This window comes from Ambystoma mexicanum, chromosome 1p (genome assembly GCF_040938575.1).
Source record: "Ambystoma mexicanum isolate Mex_15411 chromosome 1p, UKY_AmexF1_1, whole genome shotgun sequence".
Taxonomy (NCBI): Eukaryota; Metazoa; Chordata; class Amphibia; order Caudata; family Ambystomatidae; genus Ambystoma; species Ambystoma mexicanum.
Genome location: NC_090921.1, coordinates 61,418,406 through 61,441,053, shown reverse-complemented (window position 1 = coordinate 61,441,053; position 22,648 = coordinate 61,418,406). Strand labels below are relative to the sequence as shown.

General features: G+C 45.0%; 1 protein-coding gene across 1 annotated transcript in view; it reads right to left on the bottom strand.

Moving 5' to 3' along the window:
• The window catches only part of LOC138566103 (zinc finger protein 436-like), a 153,757-nt gene that overhangs the window by 74,952 nt on the left and 56,157 nt on the right, over positions 1–22,648 (bottom strand). The window contains exons 2-3 of the mRNA XM_069643109.1: positions 9,763–9,889; positions 6,904–7,011 (exon numbers count right to left, since the gene is read on the bottom strand). Of these exons, the coding sequence (XP_069499210.1) occupies positions 6,904–7,011; positions 9,763–9,889 (235 nt within the window). The remainder of the gene's footprint in view (positions 1–6,903; positions 7,012–9,762; positions 9,890–22,648) is intronic.

Genomic DNA, 22,648 nt, shown 5'->3' with positions numbered 1-22,648 from the left:
TCCAAGAAAATAGTCAGAGTCGCTGATAGAAATCAAACAGAACCTGATTCGGGAAACGACCACGCCCGAAAAGCGTAGAGGTCCGCTTGCCGGCTTGAAGAAGGACACTCAGACCTCGCACCTAATCATACCAATGGTCCTTATTGATCCAAGGCAGCCATCACGTATGCACGCAGTAAGGGCATACATTGACAGCGGGGCCGTAGGGAACTATATGGACCACGAATTGGCTTCTAGGATGAATCTACCTTTCTGCAAAAGAACCTCTTCAGATGTGATCACCACAGTTGATGGAACTGAAATCGCCTCTGGGCCTGTAACTCATTCCACCACAGAGATGACACTTTTGGGCCAAGATGGGCATCAAGAGACTATTGTGTTTGATTTAATCAAAGCCCCGCAGTTCCAAATAATACTGGGGATACCTTGGTTGGAAACACATAATCCTAGTATTGATTGGCAAGAGAAGAGAATAACCTTCCCGGATTGTGCACAGACCTGTTACCCAGAAGAAACCTTGAACAAAGGCCTGGCCACAGTTGCTAGCCCAGTCGCGCAGTTACCTCAGGAATATCAAGAATTCCAAGATGTTTTTCAAAAAGAACAGGCAAACACCTTACCACCTCAAAGATCATACGATTGTCAAATCGACCTCATACACGGTGCAAAACCCCAATGCAGTAGGATCTATGCCCTTACGGAACCCGAAAACCTTCACCTACGACAATACTTGGACCAATACCTTACTAATGGCTTTATTCGTCCACCCAAGTCCCCTGCATCCTCAGCTTTGTTCTTCGTGCCTAAAAAGGAAGGTGACCTCAGAACATGCATAGACTACCGCGCATTAAATCAATTACGGTGAAGAACCGATACCCATTGCCTCTGATCCCTGAATTACTAGACCAAGTAAAGGATGCTTGCATCTACACTAAACTGGATCTCCGAGGGGCATATCATCTGGTACGTGTAAAGAAAGGCGACGGATGGAAGACTGCCTTTCGCACCAAGTACGGATTATTCGAATATCAGGTGATGCCCTTCGGGTTGTGCAATGCACCAGCAGCCTTCCAGTATTTTATGAACGATGTCCTTCGTGAACTCATTGACGTCTGTGTTGTCGTATACATAGACGATATTCTAGTGTACTCCTCCTCAGAATCAGACCATGTTAAGCATGTGCGTGCAGTCCTTGAGAAACTACGCCAGCACAAGTTATATGCAAAATTGGAAAAATGAGTTTTTCATACTACGGAAGTTGAATTCCTTGGATTTAACCTGACTCCAAAAGGAGTCCGAATGGACTCGCGAAAGGTGGACGCAATTCTCAAGTGGCCATCACCCAGTTCAGTTAAAGGGGTACAAAGCATGCTCGGATTTGCTAATTTCTACCGCAGATTCATTCCAGATTTCTCACATGTTGTATATCCCATCACAGCACTTTTGCGAAAAAACAAACGCTTCTTGTGGACCGAAGAGGCTGAAAAGGCCTTTCAAGAGCTGAAAGCAAAATTCACTTCTGCACCTGTCTTAAAGCATCCCCGCCCTGAACTTCCATACATAGGTGAAACTGATGCATCCAGTTTAGCCATGGGAGCTGTCCTGTCCCAGAAGGATCCCGAAACCGGTCAACTTCACCCAGTAGCATTTTGGTCCAGAAAGTTCTCGGCACCTGAGTTAAACTATGCGGTTACCGATAAAGAGTTATAAGCCATTAAATCCACCTTCAAGGATTGGCGGCATTATCTTCTCAGTGCCAGGCATACCACCACTGTAATCACCGATCACCGGAACTTGCAGTATTTAAAAACAGCCAAAGCCCAATCATCCCGCCAACTTCGATTGGAATTGTTCTTTGCCGAGTTCGATTTCGTGATCACTTATCGACCATGCTGTAAAAACGGCAAGGCAGATACCTTATCCCGAATAGGGATGGGAGAAGCATATGTGAACCCGGAACCAGTGCCTATAATTTCAGAACAAAGAATTCTTGGCATGTAAAAATCCAACAACTCTTCGATACAACAGCCCTGCAGGACTGGGTAAAGAAAGGCCCGGACTACTCAGTCATCAATGACCTACCTTATTATGAAGGGCGACTATTTCTACCACACAAGGAACTACAAGAACTAGTCATCTCCAATTATCATGACACCCTGATGGAAGGGCATCCAGATATCGCAAAAACTGAAGCTAAAATTAAGAGACAATTCTAGTGGCCCACCTGGCGAAAAGACGTAAAGTCATTTGTGATGTCTTGTGGCATTTGCGCCCAAAACAAAAGTCAAAAGAAAAAAACAGCTGGCCTTTAACAACCTTTGGATGTTCCACCTACACCATGGCACACCTTATCTTTAGACTTTATTACAGATCTACCTCCATGTAATGGATTTAACACCATTCTAGTTATTGTGGATCTTTTTTCCAAGATGGCCCACTTTATTCCTTTAAAGGGATTACCTTCTGCTTCAATTCTGGCCAAGGAGTTCCTTGAGAACATTGTTCGAATACACAGATTTCCTTCCGTATTGGTCTCTGACCGAGGTAGTCAATTCATTTCACAATTTTGGAAGAAATGTTTTCAATTGGCGCAAATCGATGTGAGGCTATCAACCAGTCACCATCCCCAGACCGATGGTCAGACGGAGAGGACCAACCAGACCCTTGAGCAGTACATACATTGCATGCTACACCAGACCGAAAGTAATTGGAAAGATATGTTATGGATTTCCGAGTATGCATACAATAACTCAGTACATTCTGGAACCAGACAAAGCCCCTTTTATACCATATATGGACATCACCCCCGAACCTCAGAACTAGATTCGCCTCAGCACTTAGAAATGCCCACAGTTAGCCATTTGCACTCTACTATTACACAAGCCTTTAAGGAGGCAACAGAACATTTGAAACAAGCAAAAGAGAAATATAAGAAAAATGCTGATCAACAAAGAAGTGAAACTCCACAATACCAGATTGAGGATCAAGTTTGGCTGGCTACAAAACACATACCACTGAAGGGAACTTAGACTGTTAACCCTAGATATTTGGGACCTTACACCATTAAGGCCATTATCAACCCGGTGGCCGTCAAATTGGAATTACCCTCTAATATGCGAATTCATCCTGTCTTTCATGTTTCACTTTTAAAACCAGTTCAACCAGGAACAAGATTAACCAAACAACCCGAACCCATTTTGATAGACGGAGAACCTGAATTCGAGGTAATAAATATCCTGGACTCCAAGATGGTTAAATCAAAACTTTTTTATTTAATCGATTGGAAGGGCTACGGACCACAAGAAAGGTCATGGGAGCCTAGTGACCACGTTCATGCACCTCAGTTGGTGTAGAGATTCCATTGGGACTTCCCAGACAAACCAGGGCCAAGGGGAAGAACAACTTTAGGAGGGGCCTTCGGGGGGGGGGCAGTGCTGTCATGATGCCTACCCCCGGGCATCAGGACCAAGCCCATCAGCTCCGGGAGCAGGCATCCAGACACTTATTAAAACCCCAACAGCCCCGGCTGGGGCTGTTTGGGTTCAGTTCTGGCGCCTTAGGCGCCAGGCTCATAGACTTTACTTACCTGAGGCAGACCATGCTGCAAGTGAGTCCAAGCCAACGTGAGGCCTGGATGGGTCTATTTTATTACAGGGACTATTTTTTACTCGGGCGTGGTTCTGGGGAACTTCTTACCTGGAACAACTTTGGAGGCTATTCAAACCACGCCCGAACAGCAGCACACGCTTCGCGTTATTCTGCATCCAGCAGCGTAACGCTCACCGTGCCTGCAGCCAGCATCCAGTCTTCTGCCACGCCCACCTCGAATCTGGAGCTCCTAAAAACAAGAGAAAAGAAAAGGACAAGGTTAGAAAACAAACTATTTTCGAATTCCTCACCTGATTCTGGATCCATCTCGCCTCCGGACCTGGAAAGAACATCATTTCAGTACGCGTCGCATCTCCAGCTGCAGCGCCGCGCCATACTCACCAGTCCTTGCAGCATCTTCCGATTCGGCGCTGCCTCCATCATTTCTTCGCCGAACTCCGGCACCTGGGGGACAAAAGAAAACAACAAGATGAGCTGAGAAAACCAGAAAATATAACTCTTATCACCATAGACTTACCTGATTTACCACCGGAGGCATTATTCTATAACTCTCCACATCTTCATGTGCCGCACCTGCAAAGAGAGAGAAAACAACACGTTAAACACGTGCAACATATACCGGACAGCGTCGGGTAATACATTCTCTTACCTGAGCGCCACCAGCTACCACGAGAGCATCTTCTCACAAACTCAGCTGCAAGACAAGGAAGGAAAGGGGGGAACAAGAGTGAACATTGGACATATTGAACTCTATGAACTTGATACTTACTGGTCCTAGCCAGGAACCTCAGAGTCAATACTCTCCGGAACTCTCCCACGCCTTCAAACCAGTGAAGTAACTGGCATCAATGCACCCCTGCAATCCATGCAGGATGGAGAGCTCATCTTTCAAGAGTATAAGGTGAGATTGCTGAAAGGGCACTTCGTAGTGATAAGTGGGGAGGACTGTGGGGGGTGCCATCACTTGAATCCACGGGTGGCTAAATCCATCCCTCCACTTGCAGGAGAATACTTCTACGGGTCAAGCAGACAAGATTCGGAGGGCCAGTCCAGTCAGTCATCTCTGCACTACGCATCACATTGGTGGAGACCGCAGCCGTCCGGGTCTGACCGACGCCCCTGTGGGAGCCAGGTGAGCGTAACAAGTACTCTTGGCATACAGGTACATCATTAATGTCTACCAAAATGGCACTATCATGGGCCAAGGTTCTCAACCTACTCTTCTCCTCATTGACCGGTGCCTGCCCTCTCTCATTAACATCCTCCCTTCTCCTTCTACCTCTCCTCCTTCCTCTCCTCTAACCTTTCCTCCACCACCGATGGGAGTATCCACCCCTGCACCCCTCCTGTGTGCATCCTCTGCTAAAAAAAGCCGTCTGTGACCCTTCCTGCCCGGCTAACTATTGCCCTATCTCCACCACCACCTGCCCCAACTGATCCTTCATACTGAACTCACGGGTTGCCTCCATGACCATCAATCTAGATTCCGGGCATCCAGGGGCACGGAAACTGCTCTCCTGAATAACTGAAGACATGCTCAGAAATCTTGACTCCAACTCTCCTGCTGCTCTCTTTCTCCTCCTTCTCTCCTCTGCCTTTAACATGGTCAACCATTCATTACTCATAAAACGGCTTCATGATACCCTCGGCATCACATATCAGGAACTGGATTGGCTATCCCCTTTCCTCACTAACTGCCCCTCCCAGCTGCAGGTGGGCCCTTTCTCCTCCACCAATTCACTCTCTACCTGCGACGTCCCGCAGGGCTCCATTCATTTTGCAATGGCTGTTAAATATCTAGCTTGCCCCTGTTGTACACCTTATCTCTTCATGTCAAGTGTTACGCGTATGACACCCAGCTCTCCTTCAAACTTCCCTCTACTACCTCCTCTTCCTCCTCTCTCATTCCTGATTGCCTTTTCCGATATCCAGTCATGGTTTGCAGATAATGATCTCTGTCATAATGCCAGAAAGACAGAGGTCCTTCTTATTGGGACACCTGACCCCTGTTTCCCTCTCACGCTCTGGCTCCCTTCTTTGTGCCCTCTTACCCCTAATGAGCGCTTAGATGCCTGAGGGGTTTGGCGCTATATAAATGTTATAACATAACAGAACATAACCCTCACCATCTCGTGAGCCCAAAACCCTTAGGGTCAAATTGGACTCCTCTCTCTCCTTCACCCCTCACATCTTGGACCTTGCCAAGAATGCCCACTTTCAGCTTTACCCCCATAGAGGCATTCGCCCTTTCCTCACCTTTCACCAGAAGCTCAATGTGTTCAAAGCTCTGGTCCTCTCTAGGCTGGACTACTGCAACAGCCTCTTCCTCAATCTCCCCCTTTCCTCTCTACGAACCCCTCATCTAATCCAGAATAGGGCTGCAAGACTTATCCTTGGTCTCAAGCCCAGGGACTGAATCCCTCTAACACTAAGATCTCTCCACTGGCTCCCGGTGGACGCGAGGATCAAACTCAAGACCCTCTGCATCATCCACAAGGCATTCTGGATCCTGGGACCACGCTATCTCCAACTTTCACTCCCTAAATATCTCCCTGCTAGAGACCTCCCCTCCTCTAACTCCAACTCTTTGCTGGTCAAATGCTTCTCCAAGCAGAGAGTGGGTGGCAGGTCTCTCTCTCTTCAGCTGGTGTCTATCTTTGGAACAACATCCCTTCCCCTCTCAGACTGAAACCGGACCTCCTTAATTTCCAGCAACTTCTCAAAACTCTGCCTTTCACTGCCTCTTTCTCTCTTCCCCTTCCCTGCTAACCACTCCACTGCCACCGAGACTGGCGGCCTGGAACTTCATGATTTTCACAGGTTGCCAGGCCCCTGCCCAGTGGACACCAGCACCCCCTCCCCCAGTACTGCCCCTGTGGGCACCCTGTCTGGCAGCTGTGAATCCCACCCTTGGGATTCCTCCACCCTAGCACTCAGCCAGCGGCCTCCTCCTCTGACGCCCGAACCACTTCCCTCCCCGGCTCTCACCAGCACTTGCCCACACCCTGCCCCCCCCACCTCTTACTCCCTCATCTCTTGCACTTCCTTCGCAGCACTTGCACGTCTGAATGTCACAAGGCCTAGTAGGACCACAAATATTTATTTACTGTTTTCTGTTGCCATTAATATTTCTCCCCTGTTCCCTCCCCACTTTGCCTTGTGGCGCCTGGAAGCACCATCTTGTTGTATAGGCTCCTAACAAATGTGCAATAAATCAAAATCAAATCTGTTCAGAGCACAGCAGTAAACATTTTGCTCAGGTTTGGGACATGCATGATTGCACTGTTCACTTACTTTGTGAACCTTTAACGCAGTATCTTGTTTCAGGGTATGGAGGATGAGCAGGCAATGGATCTTCCGTTTCAGGCCTTAGTGCAAAGACTGACGTGGCAATCAGAGGCCCTGCATGTAGAAGAAATTATACATCAGAAATACATCATCAGTGCAATCATCAAGAAAAGGTGCAGTATGGCCGGAGTGTGGCATCAAAAGCCAAAGAGACAGTGCCATAGAATTCAGATTTTTTAGAGGTTGTAAGGAACACATGGCGGCAACAGTAAAGACAGATACAAGTGATCACAGTTCAAGGGTGTTTATTAAACTGTATAAATGGGTGAGAAAAACACCTGATCTAAACCTAAATCTAAGATGGGTGCAAGCTACGACCATCAAATAATAATAAGGCAGTCCTAGTGGCGTCTGGTCAAATAAAAAGGGCCTATACTAACAAAAAACCTTCTGCCATTCTTTACCGCCAAGTTACAAAATAGTGTGGGATAATGTTCACCAGAAAAGAAAGAAGTGTTCCCAAAATGATAAGTCATGATGGTATTGCTGGGTCTCCCTTCCCCACTTTTTTAACACGGGACAAGGCGGGACACCTGAGCACAATACATAACTGGGCTTCTCCAGCACAAGCTTACAGTTCTTTTCAGCGATATCAGGACCTTCGGTGACCAAGTCTCTTTCATATAAAGTCTCTTGCCTGCGAGGACCTGATGTGTCAAAATTAACAAAACAAAAGTTCCTTTCTGTAATCTTTTTCGTTGGGTGATGACTCTTCACCCCTGGATCTCCCTCAACCGGGCTCCAATCCTTCTTGAATGTTAGCCTCCTTCTGTCGGGTTCACTACAGCCTTTTACTCAAAATATTTTCATCTGCAGTTTTCACGAGTCTCAATGTCTTTTTAAACAACTTTTCACTGTGGACATCCCTCAGCCGGGTTCACTCTTTTCAGCACAATGTTCACAGGCGTAATTATGCTTCACCCCAGCTTGCGGGCATCCCTCAACCGGGTTAACATTGGCCAGATAAACAGTTCACTTTGCTTCATCACAAATTCAGAATTCACTTCTCTTTGCTTTTCCCTTGCTATCCTTCCATTGGGTTCACATTAAATCATGAACTTTGTTAGAATGGCTATCATCTGATCAGAAAAGCGCAGTTCTTTTCCCTTGCTTTCTTTCGGCATCCCTCCATTGGGTTCACACTTGCCACAGTTCACTAGACCCCTTAGGTTCTTTTCTTATCTAAGTCTGTGTCTCAGCTCCCAGTCAGGCTTCACACAAGTCGATGAATACAATGTTCTCGGGTGTGTTACTGGTCACCCTAATTCGTAGGCATCCCTCAGTCGGGTTCACATTTACCACAAACACAGTTCCCTTGCTATCCACAACGTGTCAAAGACTTTCGACTGTACAAGGGATTTTCACTCGACCCTTGTATGACCACTCTGACCTCTTACATCGTGCTCTCCTAGGCAATGGTCATTTCAACAAAAGGGGACCAGCCAGAATGAGGGCCCACGTGGCACCGCATCTCCCTGCAGCTGGTCTTTTCCTGGTGCTTTAAAAGTTCAGTAACACATACGTTCTTTGTTCATGAGTTCTTTCAATTCATATCTTGTTGCTGTTTGCAACCTTCGCTCAACACAGTTCGGTTTACTATCGGTTCTCCCTCCGACTCAACGGCTGTGATGAACCACTTGGCATTTCTTGTCTCTGGAGTAAATGACGGTACCACGGTAGCAACTTCCCTCCTTGTCGTCCTTTCAGTTCTCGCCGCCTTTCTCCTCCTTTTGAACTGCCATCCTGGAATAACTGTTTACTCATGTGGTTTTCCTTACTCCCAGTGCGCTCTTGTGCTGTGCCTTTTACCCCAGTAGGGAAGGGCAAGGGCCATCAGGTGGGTGTAGTTATTGTCAATTGCCTGACTCTGCCTGACCCTTGTATTGGGACATGTCGGGTAAACGGCTCTGGTGTTAGTCCGTTGTCTAAGTGTTTGTGTTGGAAAAGGGGGGGGGTTTTGATGAATTTGGAAAGGTGATATTTGTAAAGTTTGTGAAACGAATAGGCAGACTGGGAATTTGTGAAATAATAATCAGAGGGACAGGGAGAAGAATGACTTGGAGTACTCAGGTAAGCAACAGGAAAACAGGGATCCTGGGAGATGTAGTTTCCCACGGTAATGGGGTTTGGGTTCCTAATGGGTTTACCATAGCTAGAGGGGTTGTTGGCTTGTTGATAAGGGAGATTCATCAGGTGAAGGACGGTTGATCTGAAACAGCCTACAAAAACCTCAGGGACTTTGTCCTCCTCGTCTTCTCCCTTGGTGTTATACTGCGTCTCACCAGGGGCATTCCCCCAAGCATAACCCCGGGTTCTCCTGCCCAGGTGATGCTCCCCCGCTCATCCACCCCCAGGGTTGGGAACTGAGAGCGCCAGCCCTTTCCTGGCCATCTGAACAAGGGATTATCTGGCTCTAATTGGGAGAATACCCTCAGGTTTCTCACAAGGTGCACTGCTGGACACAGAGATTTCAGCTAATAGAGAAGTACCAAGACAGACCCAGAACATCCATGTTGTATATGCACAATGTTTGAGTTACATATAGATATTATTTTAGTGGTTCTCCTTTCTGCTCATATAGCTTTACAGCTGCTTTTTATCGTCTTCTGACTATAGGAAAACAGGAATGGGTGAGGTGTATTGTTGGTGCATGACCACGAGTGCTACTGATCCAATATCAAAGACAAGACTTGAAAGCCACACACTTAGACACTAAACCCAAAAAAAAAATGTCTTAGGCTTGCAAAAAGGAATCACAGTAGTTATTGCATGCAAATCTCCCAAGCAAAAACTATGTAACCTCACCCAAAGAAGTCACGGCTTGCTGAATTTTGTTCATCACACTCTTGTAAAGTTCTGTCTGCCATTCGCGTAAAAGCTTCCACTCTTCTTCAGAAAAGCGGGCAGCAAAGTCATGGAATGAAACTGGTCTCTGAAAAAGCAAGTTTTACAACAAAGATTATACAACTTTACATATTAAGCATAATAGTATATCCCGAGGCGCTGGCAACTATCCAATGACACCTGATCACCGGGATGCAACTGTTCCTGATGTGAGCTTTCATTTGACGAGCCTATAATATCTACCTTACTCGTCTTTGACAATTTTAAAACATTAGCTTAAGCAGCTACTATAAATGATTTGAAAAAGAAATACTAAGCCTGGCAAAGTAAAGTGCCCAAGGCTTTCAGGCCAGTGTTGGGGAGGATGAAAATGTTGGCGATTACAGCAGTGTTGGAAATACATTCAACAGGCAAAACATGTGTGAAAATACAAGCACACAACAATTATGAAGAGGCACACAACATAGAATCAATTAGCCTATTTAAAGAAGGCTTTTCCGCATAGGCCCAACAGGGCACTAGTAGCCATGCTTCATTACGCCATAATACAAACACCCTATAGACAAACATAATAACCATGTGTCCCCACACGGATACAGCATCATCTAGCATTAGTTAGGGAAATTTAGAAGTGTTCATGACGATAATTAATGATTGTTAGCCTTTTACACTTGCTAAATACACAATACATGTAGGCCTCGCGATCTAGATAGCTTTCCCTGAAGTATGAACACTTCCCCCTCATCCCCTTAGCAGAGAACATCAGCCAGACCCTCGCAGAAAGGCACACACAATTCCAAGTTACGACTTTCCACAGCCAAAGGCCGAGTGCCGCGCAGTGATTGGTCAAGTCTGAGCTACGATAGTGAGTTCATGAAAGAGAAACAAAGAGAGATATCAAACTCCAGAGCTAAAAGAACAAGACACTGAGCACTGATTGGTGAAAACATATTGGCTTAGCTGAGCTCCCAAGCAAATTATTCAAAACAGAAATATAACAATTTGTGTTCGTGAGCAGTACAACTAAATCTTATACAATGAAGTTCATAAGCCTGTGAGAGCAGAACAATAACCAGAGTAAGTCACGCATGTTGAGACAAAGTGAATAAGGCACAGCACTGCAATTTGGGGGATACACCACACTAATAGAGCTCGACTTGTTAAGGAAGAAGCCATGCAGAACACCATTAACCATGAGTTATAGTTAATTAGGAATCAGTGATCATTACAGAAGTTCTCACACAACTCTCACAGCATGAATACAATGGTAATAAGGTCAACTGTGAAATCACAAGCTACATGCACATACATACACATATATATGTATATATATATATATATATAGATAGATATATTTTAGGGCGGCCGTCACCACCTAATAGTTAAGATGAGTCAGAGACACATAGAAACCCCTAAAAATTCTATTGTTAATAACTTTTGATTCGCGTAACGGATTTTACTGAAATTTTGAAAGTGATTAAAAGTCTGCAGGCCCCCCGCCCATATCCCCAAAGAATCAGGGTAGAGGTGGGGGGATCGCTAGAGGGCACAGTGAAATTTGGGAGTTGGAGGGGTCTAGGACTGAGTTTTCAGCACAAAGCTTTCCGTAGCCTCGGCTATAGCCGCGAATAGCAGACATCTGAAAGCAAACTGCGTCACAGAAGCAGCGTGTATTGTGGGGGGAAAGGGAGAGGGCAGGGTAGGTGAGGAGGCCATCTGGGGAGTGTGGGGAGCTGACACAGATGAGGGGGACGCTTGGTGAGGTGCTGGAGGGCAGGAAAGCATATCCCCCCCAGACATTTTCACGATATTCGTGGCTACAAAGGACTACAGATAACCGTGCCTGCAGTTAAATTTTTAAAATTTTTCTTTTTAAAGATATTTTTACAGCTATAGTGACGTCGGGGGTGTAAAATCACTGGCCATGGCCATACATCCAGGTCTCCCAACCATGCAGTACACAGGACAGAATCTGCTTAACTTCATAGTGTGCAAGGGGCCAGCCTCCTCAGGCCAAGATGGCATGAATGGCAGACAGTCCACAGTCCTGAATGCTGTGTGTTTTCTTAGTTTAAATATCTCATAACACACGGCATATGCATTATTATTTTTTAAACCGTGCTACTGTCAGTCCTTGAAACATTTGCACACAGACTATTGTGTTGCATTTTGCCGAATTGCATTCTGGTATGTGTAGTCTCACAGTAAAGAAGACGGAGGGGGGGGCAATGCCACAATTGTACACTTTTGCCTGACATAGTTCTAGAAGGATTCATATATTTGAGTGACACTATGGTATGTGTATGTTTCAAGTTAGCTTTATAAAGCAGAGTATCATTGAAAGCCAGACATGGGGGGAGAGTAGGGAAAATGATGAATGGGAAAGTAAGTCATGAGTATTTGCCACGATGTGGCAAGAGAGTTTGCAATCCCGGACACTGGTGCAGTGATTTCCCCCCCGAGTGTGGCTGCTTTTCGGCCCACCAGTATAGGACACATGTAGGTGGATAGCGTACCTTTTTTTTAGAGGGTGAATGCAAGCCCTTGGTTGGTAAGTTTGCTAAAGTATTTGAATACCAGGATTTTACTCAGGTTGTCATGTTCCCAGTACCGGCGCTTACCCACAAGACCACAAGCACTCGCTTCATACTGGGATTTTGTTTTTCATGGAATATTTCACTACATATTACTGGTTTTAAAAGGTGAGCATCTTTTATACTTTGCCAGCATATTTATTAGAAGATTTCCTCTCAGGTTATTTTTCTGCGGAATTACAATGCTATTTTGTCTTGCACCCTTTCTTCTAAGGAGAAGGTCAAGTAAACTACATTTGTATATTTCACTTTAAAATATAGGTCACTTACTGTGCGGAAATTCATGGGTCAGTTTTTGGTTTTCGCTGTGGGGGCAAAAGGACTTGGGGATATGTTATTCTTGCAACTGATTCTTTTTTACCCTTTTCCGTGCTGTTTAAGTTCGGTTAGTTGGGGTTGTGCGATGTATCACAATATTCACCAAGAGACTGGCCATTAAACAAGGAGCTTGCATCACGCTGCTTAACCAAAGTGTGTGATCCTCGGCAAATAATTTAATCACACAAGTACATTAACTAAAAACATTAGGAGTTCTCAAAGCCTTCTCAAAGCCTGCAATCTTTTATACATAATAATAATAGATATTTTTACAGCTACACTGATATCGAGAGTGAAAAAAAAATCACTGGTGACCCGGGTTTCCCATCCATGCAGTAACAAGGAAGTGACCCTGCTTAGTTTCAAAGTGAGGAAAACTAAGGCCATGGTGCCTAATAAGTGAGGCAAAGTTACAAGACCACCTAGAGCAACATAGGCTGATGGGGCTGGCCCCTTCCTCACTTTGAAGCTAAGTAGTACTAGTGATTTTCTCTATAGGTGTAGAAAGTACCTGAGCATTTGTTATACTTGCAGCCGGTCATTTTTTTCCCCCATTTCTGTGCTGCTTAATTGTGGTTAATTGGGGTTAGTGGTGGTCGTGCAATGTATCACAACAGTCACCAAGAGACAGAACATAAAACAAGGGGCTTGGAACATGGGAACGGACATTCGGCACGGCCAGTTAGGCTCATGGCATTATGGCGTGACTGTGTCGCTGCAGGTCTCATTTGGGCGCGCCCAGTTAGATGCAGCCATTTGGGCGTAGGGACCACTCGGAGCAAGGATGTTTTTGCCAAGAGGTTGCAAATGGCGCAGCATGAACCTGCAGGCACTTTGCATTATAGAAAAAGATTAAAAGTGAAACACATTTCTTTACTGCAGCATTATAAAACAGAATGGAACATGCATTACACTGTCTCTGGGCAACATTATAAAACTTAAAACACAAAATAAAAACATTTATGCTGAATGCTGCCTTCGAGAATCCTGTCCTGCAGGAGTTCGAGATGCAGCACTTAACCATTATGCTACAATTACATTATTGTTTGAATTCTCCCAAGTTTTATACTTAGCGTTTTACAATTGGACAATTTAAATTGTAGACCAAGTATGAAATGTATGCACCTTGAAGCATTAACTCATTGTGGCGTAGTGGTTGAATGCTGGTCCTTGAACTCTGGCAGACCAGGAATCAAGACTTTTTAAATGTTTTATTTAAAACAGTATATTTTGGTAAACACTCTGAATTCTGTCTAAAAGGCATGCCTTTGATCCATGTGGTCACCTTTGTGGAAACGTTCACCCAATCACTGAATGATTTTAAGAAGGTCTACCAATGGGTTTATAATAGTTGCACATCTTCCATTGCACGTGAGCCAGCGCAAAGAAGACTTTCTTTGGCGCTCAAGGGAGATGCGTGCCACACAGTCCCATTGTTCCCTTAATATATTGCGCTGCTTTAAGGCTTTGAAAACGGCGTGGAGCAAGTAGACATCACTCCTCTCCAGCCCCTTATTCTCACTTTCCCCAGATGAAATTTTTTTTTCGTTTACTTTCCCCTCCTCAGATTCTACACTACGTACCTCATCCTCCAATAACTTAACCTACAGATCCCCTACTGCCATTCAACTCACACGAAAAGAGGTGCAGGAGAAACATGAATGTAGCCAAGTTACACATCTTGTATATATTGTTATATGCCACATGTTCCATGTTATTTATGAGATAATCTTTCAGATTTCCATCTGCATTTTGGGACTTGTAGTACAGGACACTTGATGGACAAAACAAAATTACAAGTCATAAAATGCACACAAAAAACTGGATCGGCATCTTCCGAATTACATGGAGCCGTGCACACACTGTCCGGGAGAATTCTCATTCTATGGCTAATTTCCCTTACCTATAGAGTCCTCCAGCAACTTTGCCGAATTACATGGGGCCATGCACACACTGTCCGGGAGAATTCTCATTCTATGGCTAATTTCCCTTACCTATAGAGTCCTCCAGCAACTTTGCCGAATTACATGGGGCCATGCACACACTGTAAGGGAGAATTCTCATTCTATGGCTAATTTCCCTTACCTATAGAGTCCTCCAGCAATTTTGCCGAATTACATGGAGCCGTGCACACACTGTTAGGGAGAATTCTCATTCTATGGCTAATTTCCCTTACCTATAGTGTCCTCCAGCAACTTTGCCGAATTACATGGGGCCATGCACACACTGTTAGGGAGAATTCTCAGTCTATGGCTAATTTCCCTTACCTATAGAGTCCTCCAGCAACTTTGCCGAATTACATGGAGCCGTGCACACACTGTTAGGGAGAATTCTCATTCTATGGCTAATTTCCCTTACCTATAGAGTCCTCCAGCAACTTTGCTGGACTTGAAGGGTTTGTTTCTTTTTCCTGCCAAGAGTGAGGCTCTTTTTCCCACTCTTAGGAACTTTTTGCTATGTGTGTTCTAGGCTATTTTTGTGTTTAATGTCTATGGGATTTTCTCACCCGCATAGAAACCATCTTTATCCACATGGGTTACACAGCACCCTCCGTGCAGTGACACAGGGGTGTCATAGCGACCCCCAAACATAGACTCCATACCCTGGGACTGACTACTGTCTCCCAGGGGATGTAAAGTCCCAATTGACTTTACTAGTCAATTGCTATGAACTAAACCAGTACAAACCATCTTACTATGGAGGTACTGGAAAGGGTTAATGGTTTTCCCCTTATGTTCATTTTCGAGAGGGTACCGTACAGTCCCTCTCTCAAAAGTTTCTGGCTGGTGGCAGCGGTTACTACCGTAAATATTCGACCGCAAATATTTCCCTATGGGATTTTCCCATTGTTCGAGGCTACCACTTTTTCTGACAGCCTCTAACATACCGCCGGTGTATTTTAATATTAACTTTACTCCGGTAGGTTTTTATTGCCAGAACTTTAATATAACTTCTTTCTCGTGTCTTTCTCTAAACTCCTAAGCCAGGTCGGGGATCCTTTGTTCGTCCTTTTGGCGGGCTTCTACCGAGAAGCCCTCCTTTCGGCACCACTGAGTCTGGGGTGGGTCCATTGTGTGGGAGGGGGAGTAGGACCCCTGGACAGGGTTGCCTCAGCAACCCATGTCACACTCTATCCTGATAGGCTGGAGGGTCTCCCGCCAAGATGACCACTCCACTGTGTCAATGACAGCTAGGCTGTATGAATGGGGATCTTTTTGCATAAAAGCAGGGTCCTGAGGACTGGAATAGCAAGACGTCGCAAAGACATCTGTAACAACTGAACCACCGGTGAAGCCCTGCTGCAGCGTCTCACCACTTTTCTCCACACGACGAGAGAAGATCTTCCTCTGCAAGAGCCTTCTTCCCTTGAGCTGGTGGGGCCAACCAGCTAGCCAATCACCTTACCTGACCTGCCTTGGTCGAATCTCCCGTACCCTGTACTCGGGGCCGGATAGCCAGGAACCAGTCCACCTGGACCACGATTTAAAGGAGCGTACCTTTTATTCGTCGGGCAGCACCGTGGCTGGTTTCATCCATGGGTAGTGCAGTAACTCGAACCATCCTCCATGACGAGAGCCCCTCTTCCTCTGCTGGATCACCCAAATTGCAGGAACTACCAGGAACAACCTCAACCGCAGGAGTCACTTCTTCATTTAAAGGTACATTGTTCCGCCAGGCCGCCCTTTCTTCGCGGTAGCACTAAATCCTTTACCTACATGTTGGGTTGGCCACCCTTGTCTCGTAACATTGTCTTTTCAACTTCTGCATCCACCTTTTCAAATTCGTTTATCAAAGACTTGACTGCAGCTACAAGAACGTCTGGCTCCTGGGCCCTTTCCCTGTACCATTGACTCTGGCACAGGCCTACTGACTCTGGCTACATTTGTTAGACCTGCCTTCTTTAGATTGATTTTCATCTAGAACTGTGTGGTGCACCTAATTCTTACAACTACCCTTTCCTTCCCATTTTTAAACATTGTGAAAAGCAATTTTGCTCAGTTTTCATTTAAGTATTGCCTATACTGATGCACTGTCTTGCTTAAACTGCTTCACAAACTGATGGGAAGTGTTGCTAGGGTGTATAAGAAGGTATTTCTGAATCACTTGTGTTTTTCCTCCCTTGTAAGGAATTGTTAGAGTATCCCTTGTGTGTGGTTTCCACAGTGCCATTTTGCTCAGTTTTCACTCTGGTTCACTTGGTCTACAATTTAACTTGGGAGTGTGTATATTTTTCATTTGACTTAATTTAACTTGCTTGATGACTGTGATACATGTGTTTTATTAGAAGTGTATAAAATAAATATATAACTACATTTTAATACAAAGCTTTGGTCAGTGTTTCCTTGTGCCATAGTACTGTAGGCCTATTGTGTAAACCCTCAATACTGCTCATCTCCCTCTTGAGTTAAGTCTTACTGCTCAGCCACAGCTACCAACTAAATCTTTGTGGTACAGACTGATACCAAAGGGGATTTATTGCTCTCACCTGTAGTCCTAATCTTGTGTAGTGCTCCCTAAGGGAACTGCCCAGGATTCTGCCTAACACACACACACACACAAACAGACACTGAAAACTCACCCTTGATGTAATCACAATGCTCACATACATACACGGGTGCACATGCATGCACACACATTAACACTGCATGCACAATCCTTCACAAACTTCACACTATGTACACACACATGCTCACAAACACAGACATATTTCATGCACACCCTCTCGGATGACATACACAGCCTCACACCACACATTCCCCCTTGTACTGCACATATATTCAAAAAGAGGACTACACTGTCACTGGGCAACATTATAAAACAGAAAAAAAACATTTCTGCTGAAATCGGAGAACCCTGGACTGAAGAAGTTTGAGACGCAGCACTTAACATATGCTGCAATTATGTTATTGTTTGGATCCTCACAAGTTTCATACCTAGCCTTTTATCATTGAACATATCAAATTATGGGCTAAGTATGAAACGTACATGCCCCATTAAGCACCAAGCCATTGTGGCCTAGTGGTTAAATGCTAGGCCTTAAACTCTGGCAGACCAGAGTTCAAGGCTGTAGGTTTTTTAAAAATGTATTTAACAAATTTTATTTAATTAAAAGAAAAGCAACACAACTGGGAGGTGGCGGGATTTGTTGCAGTGCAGTCCTGTGATTTTATCTGGCATGAGGGCATTTAGACGTGGCTGCAATGTCATCCTTGTCCAAACATGCCTTGCGCCCAAAAACAAAAAAAAAAGTATCAGATTGGCTTTCCTACTGAAAAAAAGGGCACACCGAAATGGGCACTGTGGCAGAATGGCCACGCCAAGTCAGCTTGTGCAAAAATGATGGGGCCAAAAAGGGGTGTAACGCATAGAGCACGCTGCTTAACCAAAGTGTGTGCTCCATGGTAAATAATTTAATCTCACTGCGCATTGCCTAAAGAAATATTTAAAAGCCTGCAATTCGAAGGCCATGGCTAGTGGTCTGGTAGTACTTTAAAATGGACTGTGGGCACGGGCAAAGGCCATGTTCAAAGACCATGCTAGCGGTCTGGAAGCGTTCTAAAAATCGATGGAATAACAAAACCTTTGAAATTCAAGGAAAAACCTTCAGTTGCAGGGATGTTAAGATGAGAACTTAACGCACCAAAACCCCTGAAATTCAGTCACCTTAACTTTGCGCCCCCTGTTGCACAGCCTATGACCACAATGACATCACAGATCACAACACATGTTGTATGAGAACACTGTTGACATTACAAATCACATCACTGATGCCATCACTGGTGACAACACTAATTACACTGAATATAACTGATTACATCAATAATGGAATTAGACATAACATCATTTATAAGTTAGCTCATGAAAAGTGTGATTACCTTAATAACAATTTAGGCCGTGGACTTGGCCATGACAATGGCTGGGGTCACTGGCCGGTACCAAAGGTCATAGCTAGTAGTCGGTTGCTGTTCAAAGATACCAACGTGCATGGTTAAGAGCCATGCCTAGTAGCCCATCTGTGTTTTAAAATATACAGTGGGCAACATTGAAAGCTGTATTCAGTGGCCATGGCTAAAGGCCAGAGATAGTGGGCATTGTGCTCATAGGCTGTGCAACAGGGGGCAAAGTTATGGTGGCTTTAGCTGAAGTTCAGGGGTTTTGTTGCGTTAAGTTCTCACCTTAACGTCTGTACAACTAAAGGTTATTACTGGGGCTGCAGTAGCGGCCCAGTAGTTATGGTTAAGTTTATGTTTATGTTTATGTTTATTATTTGATAATGCGCACAAAACCCAGGGGTAGCCGGGCGCAGCAGTTACAAGATTACTTAAGCTTAGGTTACATACAAGGTATAAAAACATGTCAATGCGGTACATACGGTAATGCGGTACATACATGTCAATGACAACGGTTGGGAAAAAAAGTAGCATGTTACAGTAATGGGAAAGTATACAGGTAGAAGTGAGAGGGCAGAATTATTTTAGCCTGAGTTACAAGGGTGTCGTGGCCATAGGGTGCCGCGGGAATTAGTTGTCGTTGGACCAGAGCCAATTTTTTACCTTGCATCTGAAGTTAGAGTAGGGTAGGTTATCTCTCAGTGCAATGAGCAATGTGTTCCAGGCCTGGGCAGCTCTGACGGGGAAGCTTGCTCCTCCCGCTTTGGATCGTCTGAATCTGGGAGTTTCAAGCAGATAGTGGTTGGTAGCCCTAGTGTGGTGACTGGATGATTTTCTGGTCAGTCTGGCTGAGATGTAGGGGGGTGCTCTGTTGTTAAGCCCTTTGTGGGTAAGCGATAGTGTCTTAAGCAGGACTCTGTCGCTGATTTTGAGCCAGTGGTGGTCTTTCCTAACGTTAGAGATATGTGCTCTACGGGGTATGTCAAGGGCTGCTCTAAGAGCATTATTTTGGAAAATTTGCATTTTATTTATGACGGATTTGTTGGCACCTGCATAGAGGGCATTGCAGTAGTCCAATTTGGACATTACTAATGCATTGGCTAGCATGATGCAGTTAGATTTAGAGAGGTAAGGTCTGCAGGTCCTGATTAATTTGCAGGTGTACGCTGTGGAGGATGCCAGGGTGTTGACTTGTTTTTTAAGCGATAAGGTGGAATCGAGGTAAAAGCCTAGAGTTTTTACCTCCGTAGCCACCTTGATTGTGTTACCATCTATGTTGAAATTGCGATAGTTGGGACTCAGTTTTTTAAGGTTGGAGTCGGAACCCAGGATCAATATCTCAGTTTTGTCGTCATTTAGACAGAGGCCGTGGGAAGCCATCCATGCCTGAATGAGGAGGTAAATTTTGTTTACTAGAGCTGTGTCTTTGACAAAGTTGCCTGATAGTGGTATGAGAATCTGCGTGTCGTCCGCATAATTCGTGTAGGTTACCCCTAATTTGTCAAGTTTGTCGAAGAGAGGCTTAGTAAAGATATTGTACATTGTCGGGGAGACACATGAGCCTTGTGGTACACCACAAGTGATCTGGATAGGGTCCGCTGCCGCTACAGGGGAGAACACTCTCATCGTACGGTTAGCTAGGAAGGATTGTACCCATGCTATAGCTTCACTTGAGAAGTGAGCGGCGGACGCTAAGTGGTTGCATAATACTGCATGATCCACCAGGTCAAAGGCCGCTGATAGGTCAAGGAGGAGGACCATAGCTGTGTTGCCTTTATCCTTCAGCTCGTCGATTTGTGTCTTGAGGTCAATAAGGGCCGTTTCAGTACCATGCAGTGGTCTGAAGCCAGATTGCCGTGAACCTAGTAGTTGGTGTGTCTCCAAATAGTTTTGAATTTGGAGGTAGGCTACTCTGTCGATGATTTTAAGGAGAAATGGGACCGTGGTAATGGGCCTGTAGTTAGTGGGGATAGCTGGGTCGAGTGTCTGTTTTTTTAGTAGGGGCAGAACCCAGGATTCTTTAAGGTTGGTGGGTACTGTACTCATGTTGAAGGAGGCGTTGATAAGTTTCGAGATGAAGGGTGCTAGGTCTCTGGCTGCATCCTTGATGATTTGCGCAGGGCAGCTGTCACCTTGGCAGTTCGACGGTTTAGGATAGGATGACCTTTTCAGTTTCCAATATGGAGATATTGGTAAACCTGAAAGGTTTGCAGTTATTTTGGGTGGATATGCTAGGTATCTCCTTCAGTGGGGTGGTATGAGTTCCACTAGGGCTCAGTGTGGCTTTTTTCTTAGCAATTTTAGATTGAAGGGTTGTGATTTTATTTGCTAGAGCATTTTGGATACTAGTGCACCAAGATTTGTCTTTGGGGACATTGTCTGTAGGGGCAATGGGATTTTCCAGTTCAAGGAGAATGGTGAAGAGCTCTTTGGAATTCGAATTGGCTTTACTGATTCTATCATTGAATGAATCTTTTTTAGTTTGAATTATTTCCTTTTTGTATTTTTTGGCGAAATTGGCAAGTGTGGTTTTATTGTCAGCAGAAGGAGTATGCCTCCAGATAGCTTGGAGTTTGCGTTTTTGGATGCGCATTTCTTTGAGATGTGGGGTGAACCAAGAGTTAAGGTGAGTTTCACGTTTACTTTTGTGGAGTTTGATAGGTGCGATCAAGTCAAGGGCTTTGGTCATGGCGTTGTTAAATGATTCAACTAACTCGCTAGGGTTAGATTCATTGGAGCTAGCTGTGAGAGTTGGTAGGAGAAGTGGAAGTAGTTTTTCAGCTGTGATTTCTTTTTTACTTCTTGTTGGCATGGGGGGTGCTATTTTATTGTTGTTAGGTTTAGGAGGCTCAATGCTGGCTGTAAAGCATATAAGATAGTGGTCCGTCCATATTTGAGGTAGGATACTAGAGATGGTGATGTTGCAGTTATGGCTGGCTAGCCAGTCTAGTGTGCGTCCTTTTGTGTGTGTAGGAACTAGGACATTTTGAGTAATGTCGTGGTTGACTAAAATGGATTGGATAGATTGGGCTTGTTTGTCTTTAGCGTCATTAAAGCCTAGGTTAAGGTCACCTAGTAGAAGGAGCTGAGTGGAGTCTTTAATGCTATTAGTGAGGAGGCTGGATAGGTCTTCCTCAAAGTTGTCTAGTGGGCCTGGTGGTCTGTACACAAGGAGTATCGTTAGTGTACTATTATTTGAGATGGGTATTTTAGCTGAGAGAGGTTCACATGATGTGATTACTGGGTGTGGGGTGAGTCTGGCAGCTAGCTGTGTTTTGGTTATGATGGCCAGGCCGCCTCCTCTGGAATTGGGTCGGTCGACTCTTAGGATATTGCAATTATCCGGTATGGCAGTCATAAGGGCAGGACCGGCGGCATCATGGAGCCATGTTTCAGTGACAGCAAGGATGTCTAAGTTGTCCATAGCCAGTATATCAGCTATTTCCGTATTGTGTGCTATCAGGGACCTAGCGTTAATAAGGGCTCCTGATAGTGTCGGAATTGTGGTGTTATCTTTGGCAGATCTGGGATTAGGGTGGTTAGGTGTCCTCTGTTTGTAGTATAGGTCACCAAGTGGTTCGGGTTGATTTATCGTCACTGAGTCTAGGAGGTTGAGGTTGTTGGCTGTGGAGGTGCGTGTGGGTACTGGTGGACTGGTTCTTTTGTTTTTAATGTCATAAAGTCGTGGCAGCCTAGCTCTAAGTCGCAAGTTTCTCTCTTGCATGTTGCAGGGTGTAGAGTTAGTAAGGGCCATTGTTATGGTGATGGTTAGGAGAGTCCAGGCTATGGAACCACGTGTGTGTGAGAAGCAGGTCTTAGTGGCATGCATATTGTAAGGGTGGCAAGCTAATGCCTGTATATGGCAAATCTGGTAGGGACTAGGGTGTAAATGTACTATCACAGAAACATCTATATTGGGCAATCCTGTTAGTGTCAAACGGGCAGATATGCTTCAGCAAAGGCTTCTGGCTTAGAGAGTCCTAATCGTGGCTAATAAACACACATGATACAACATGGCACCTGGAGTTGAGAGTCCTAATCATA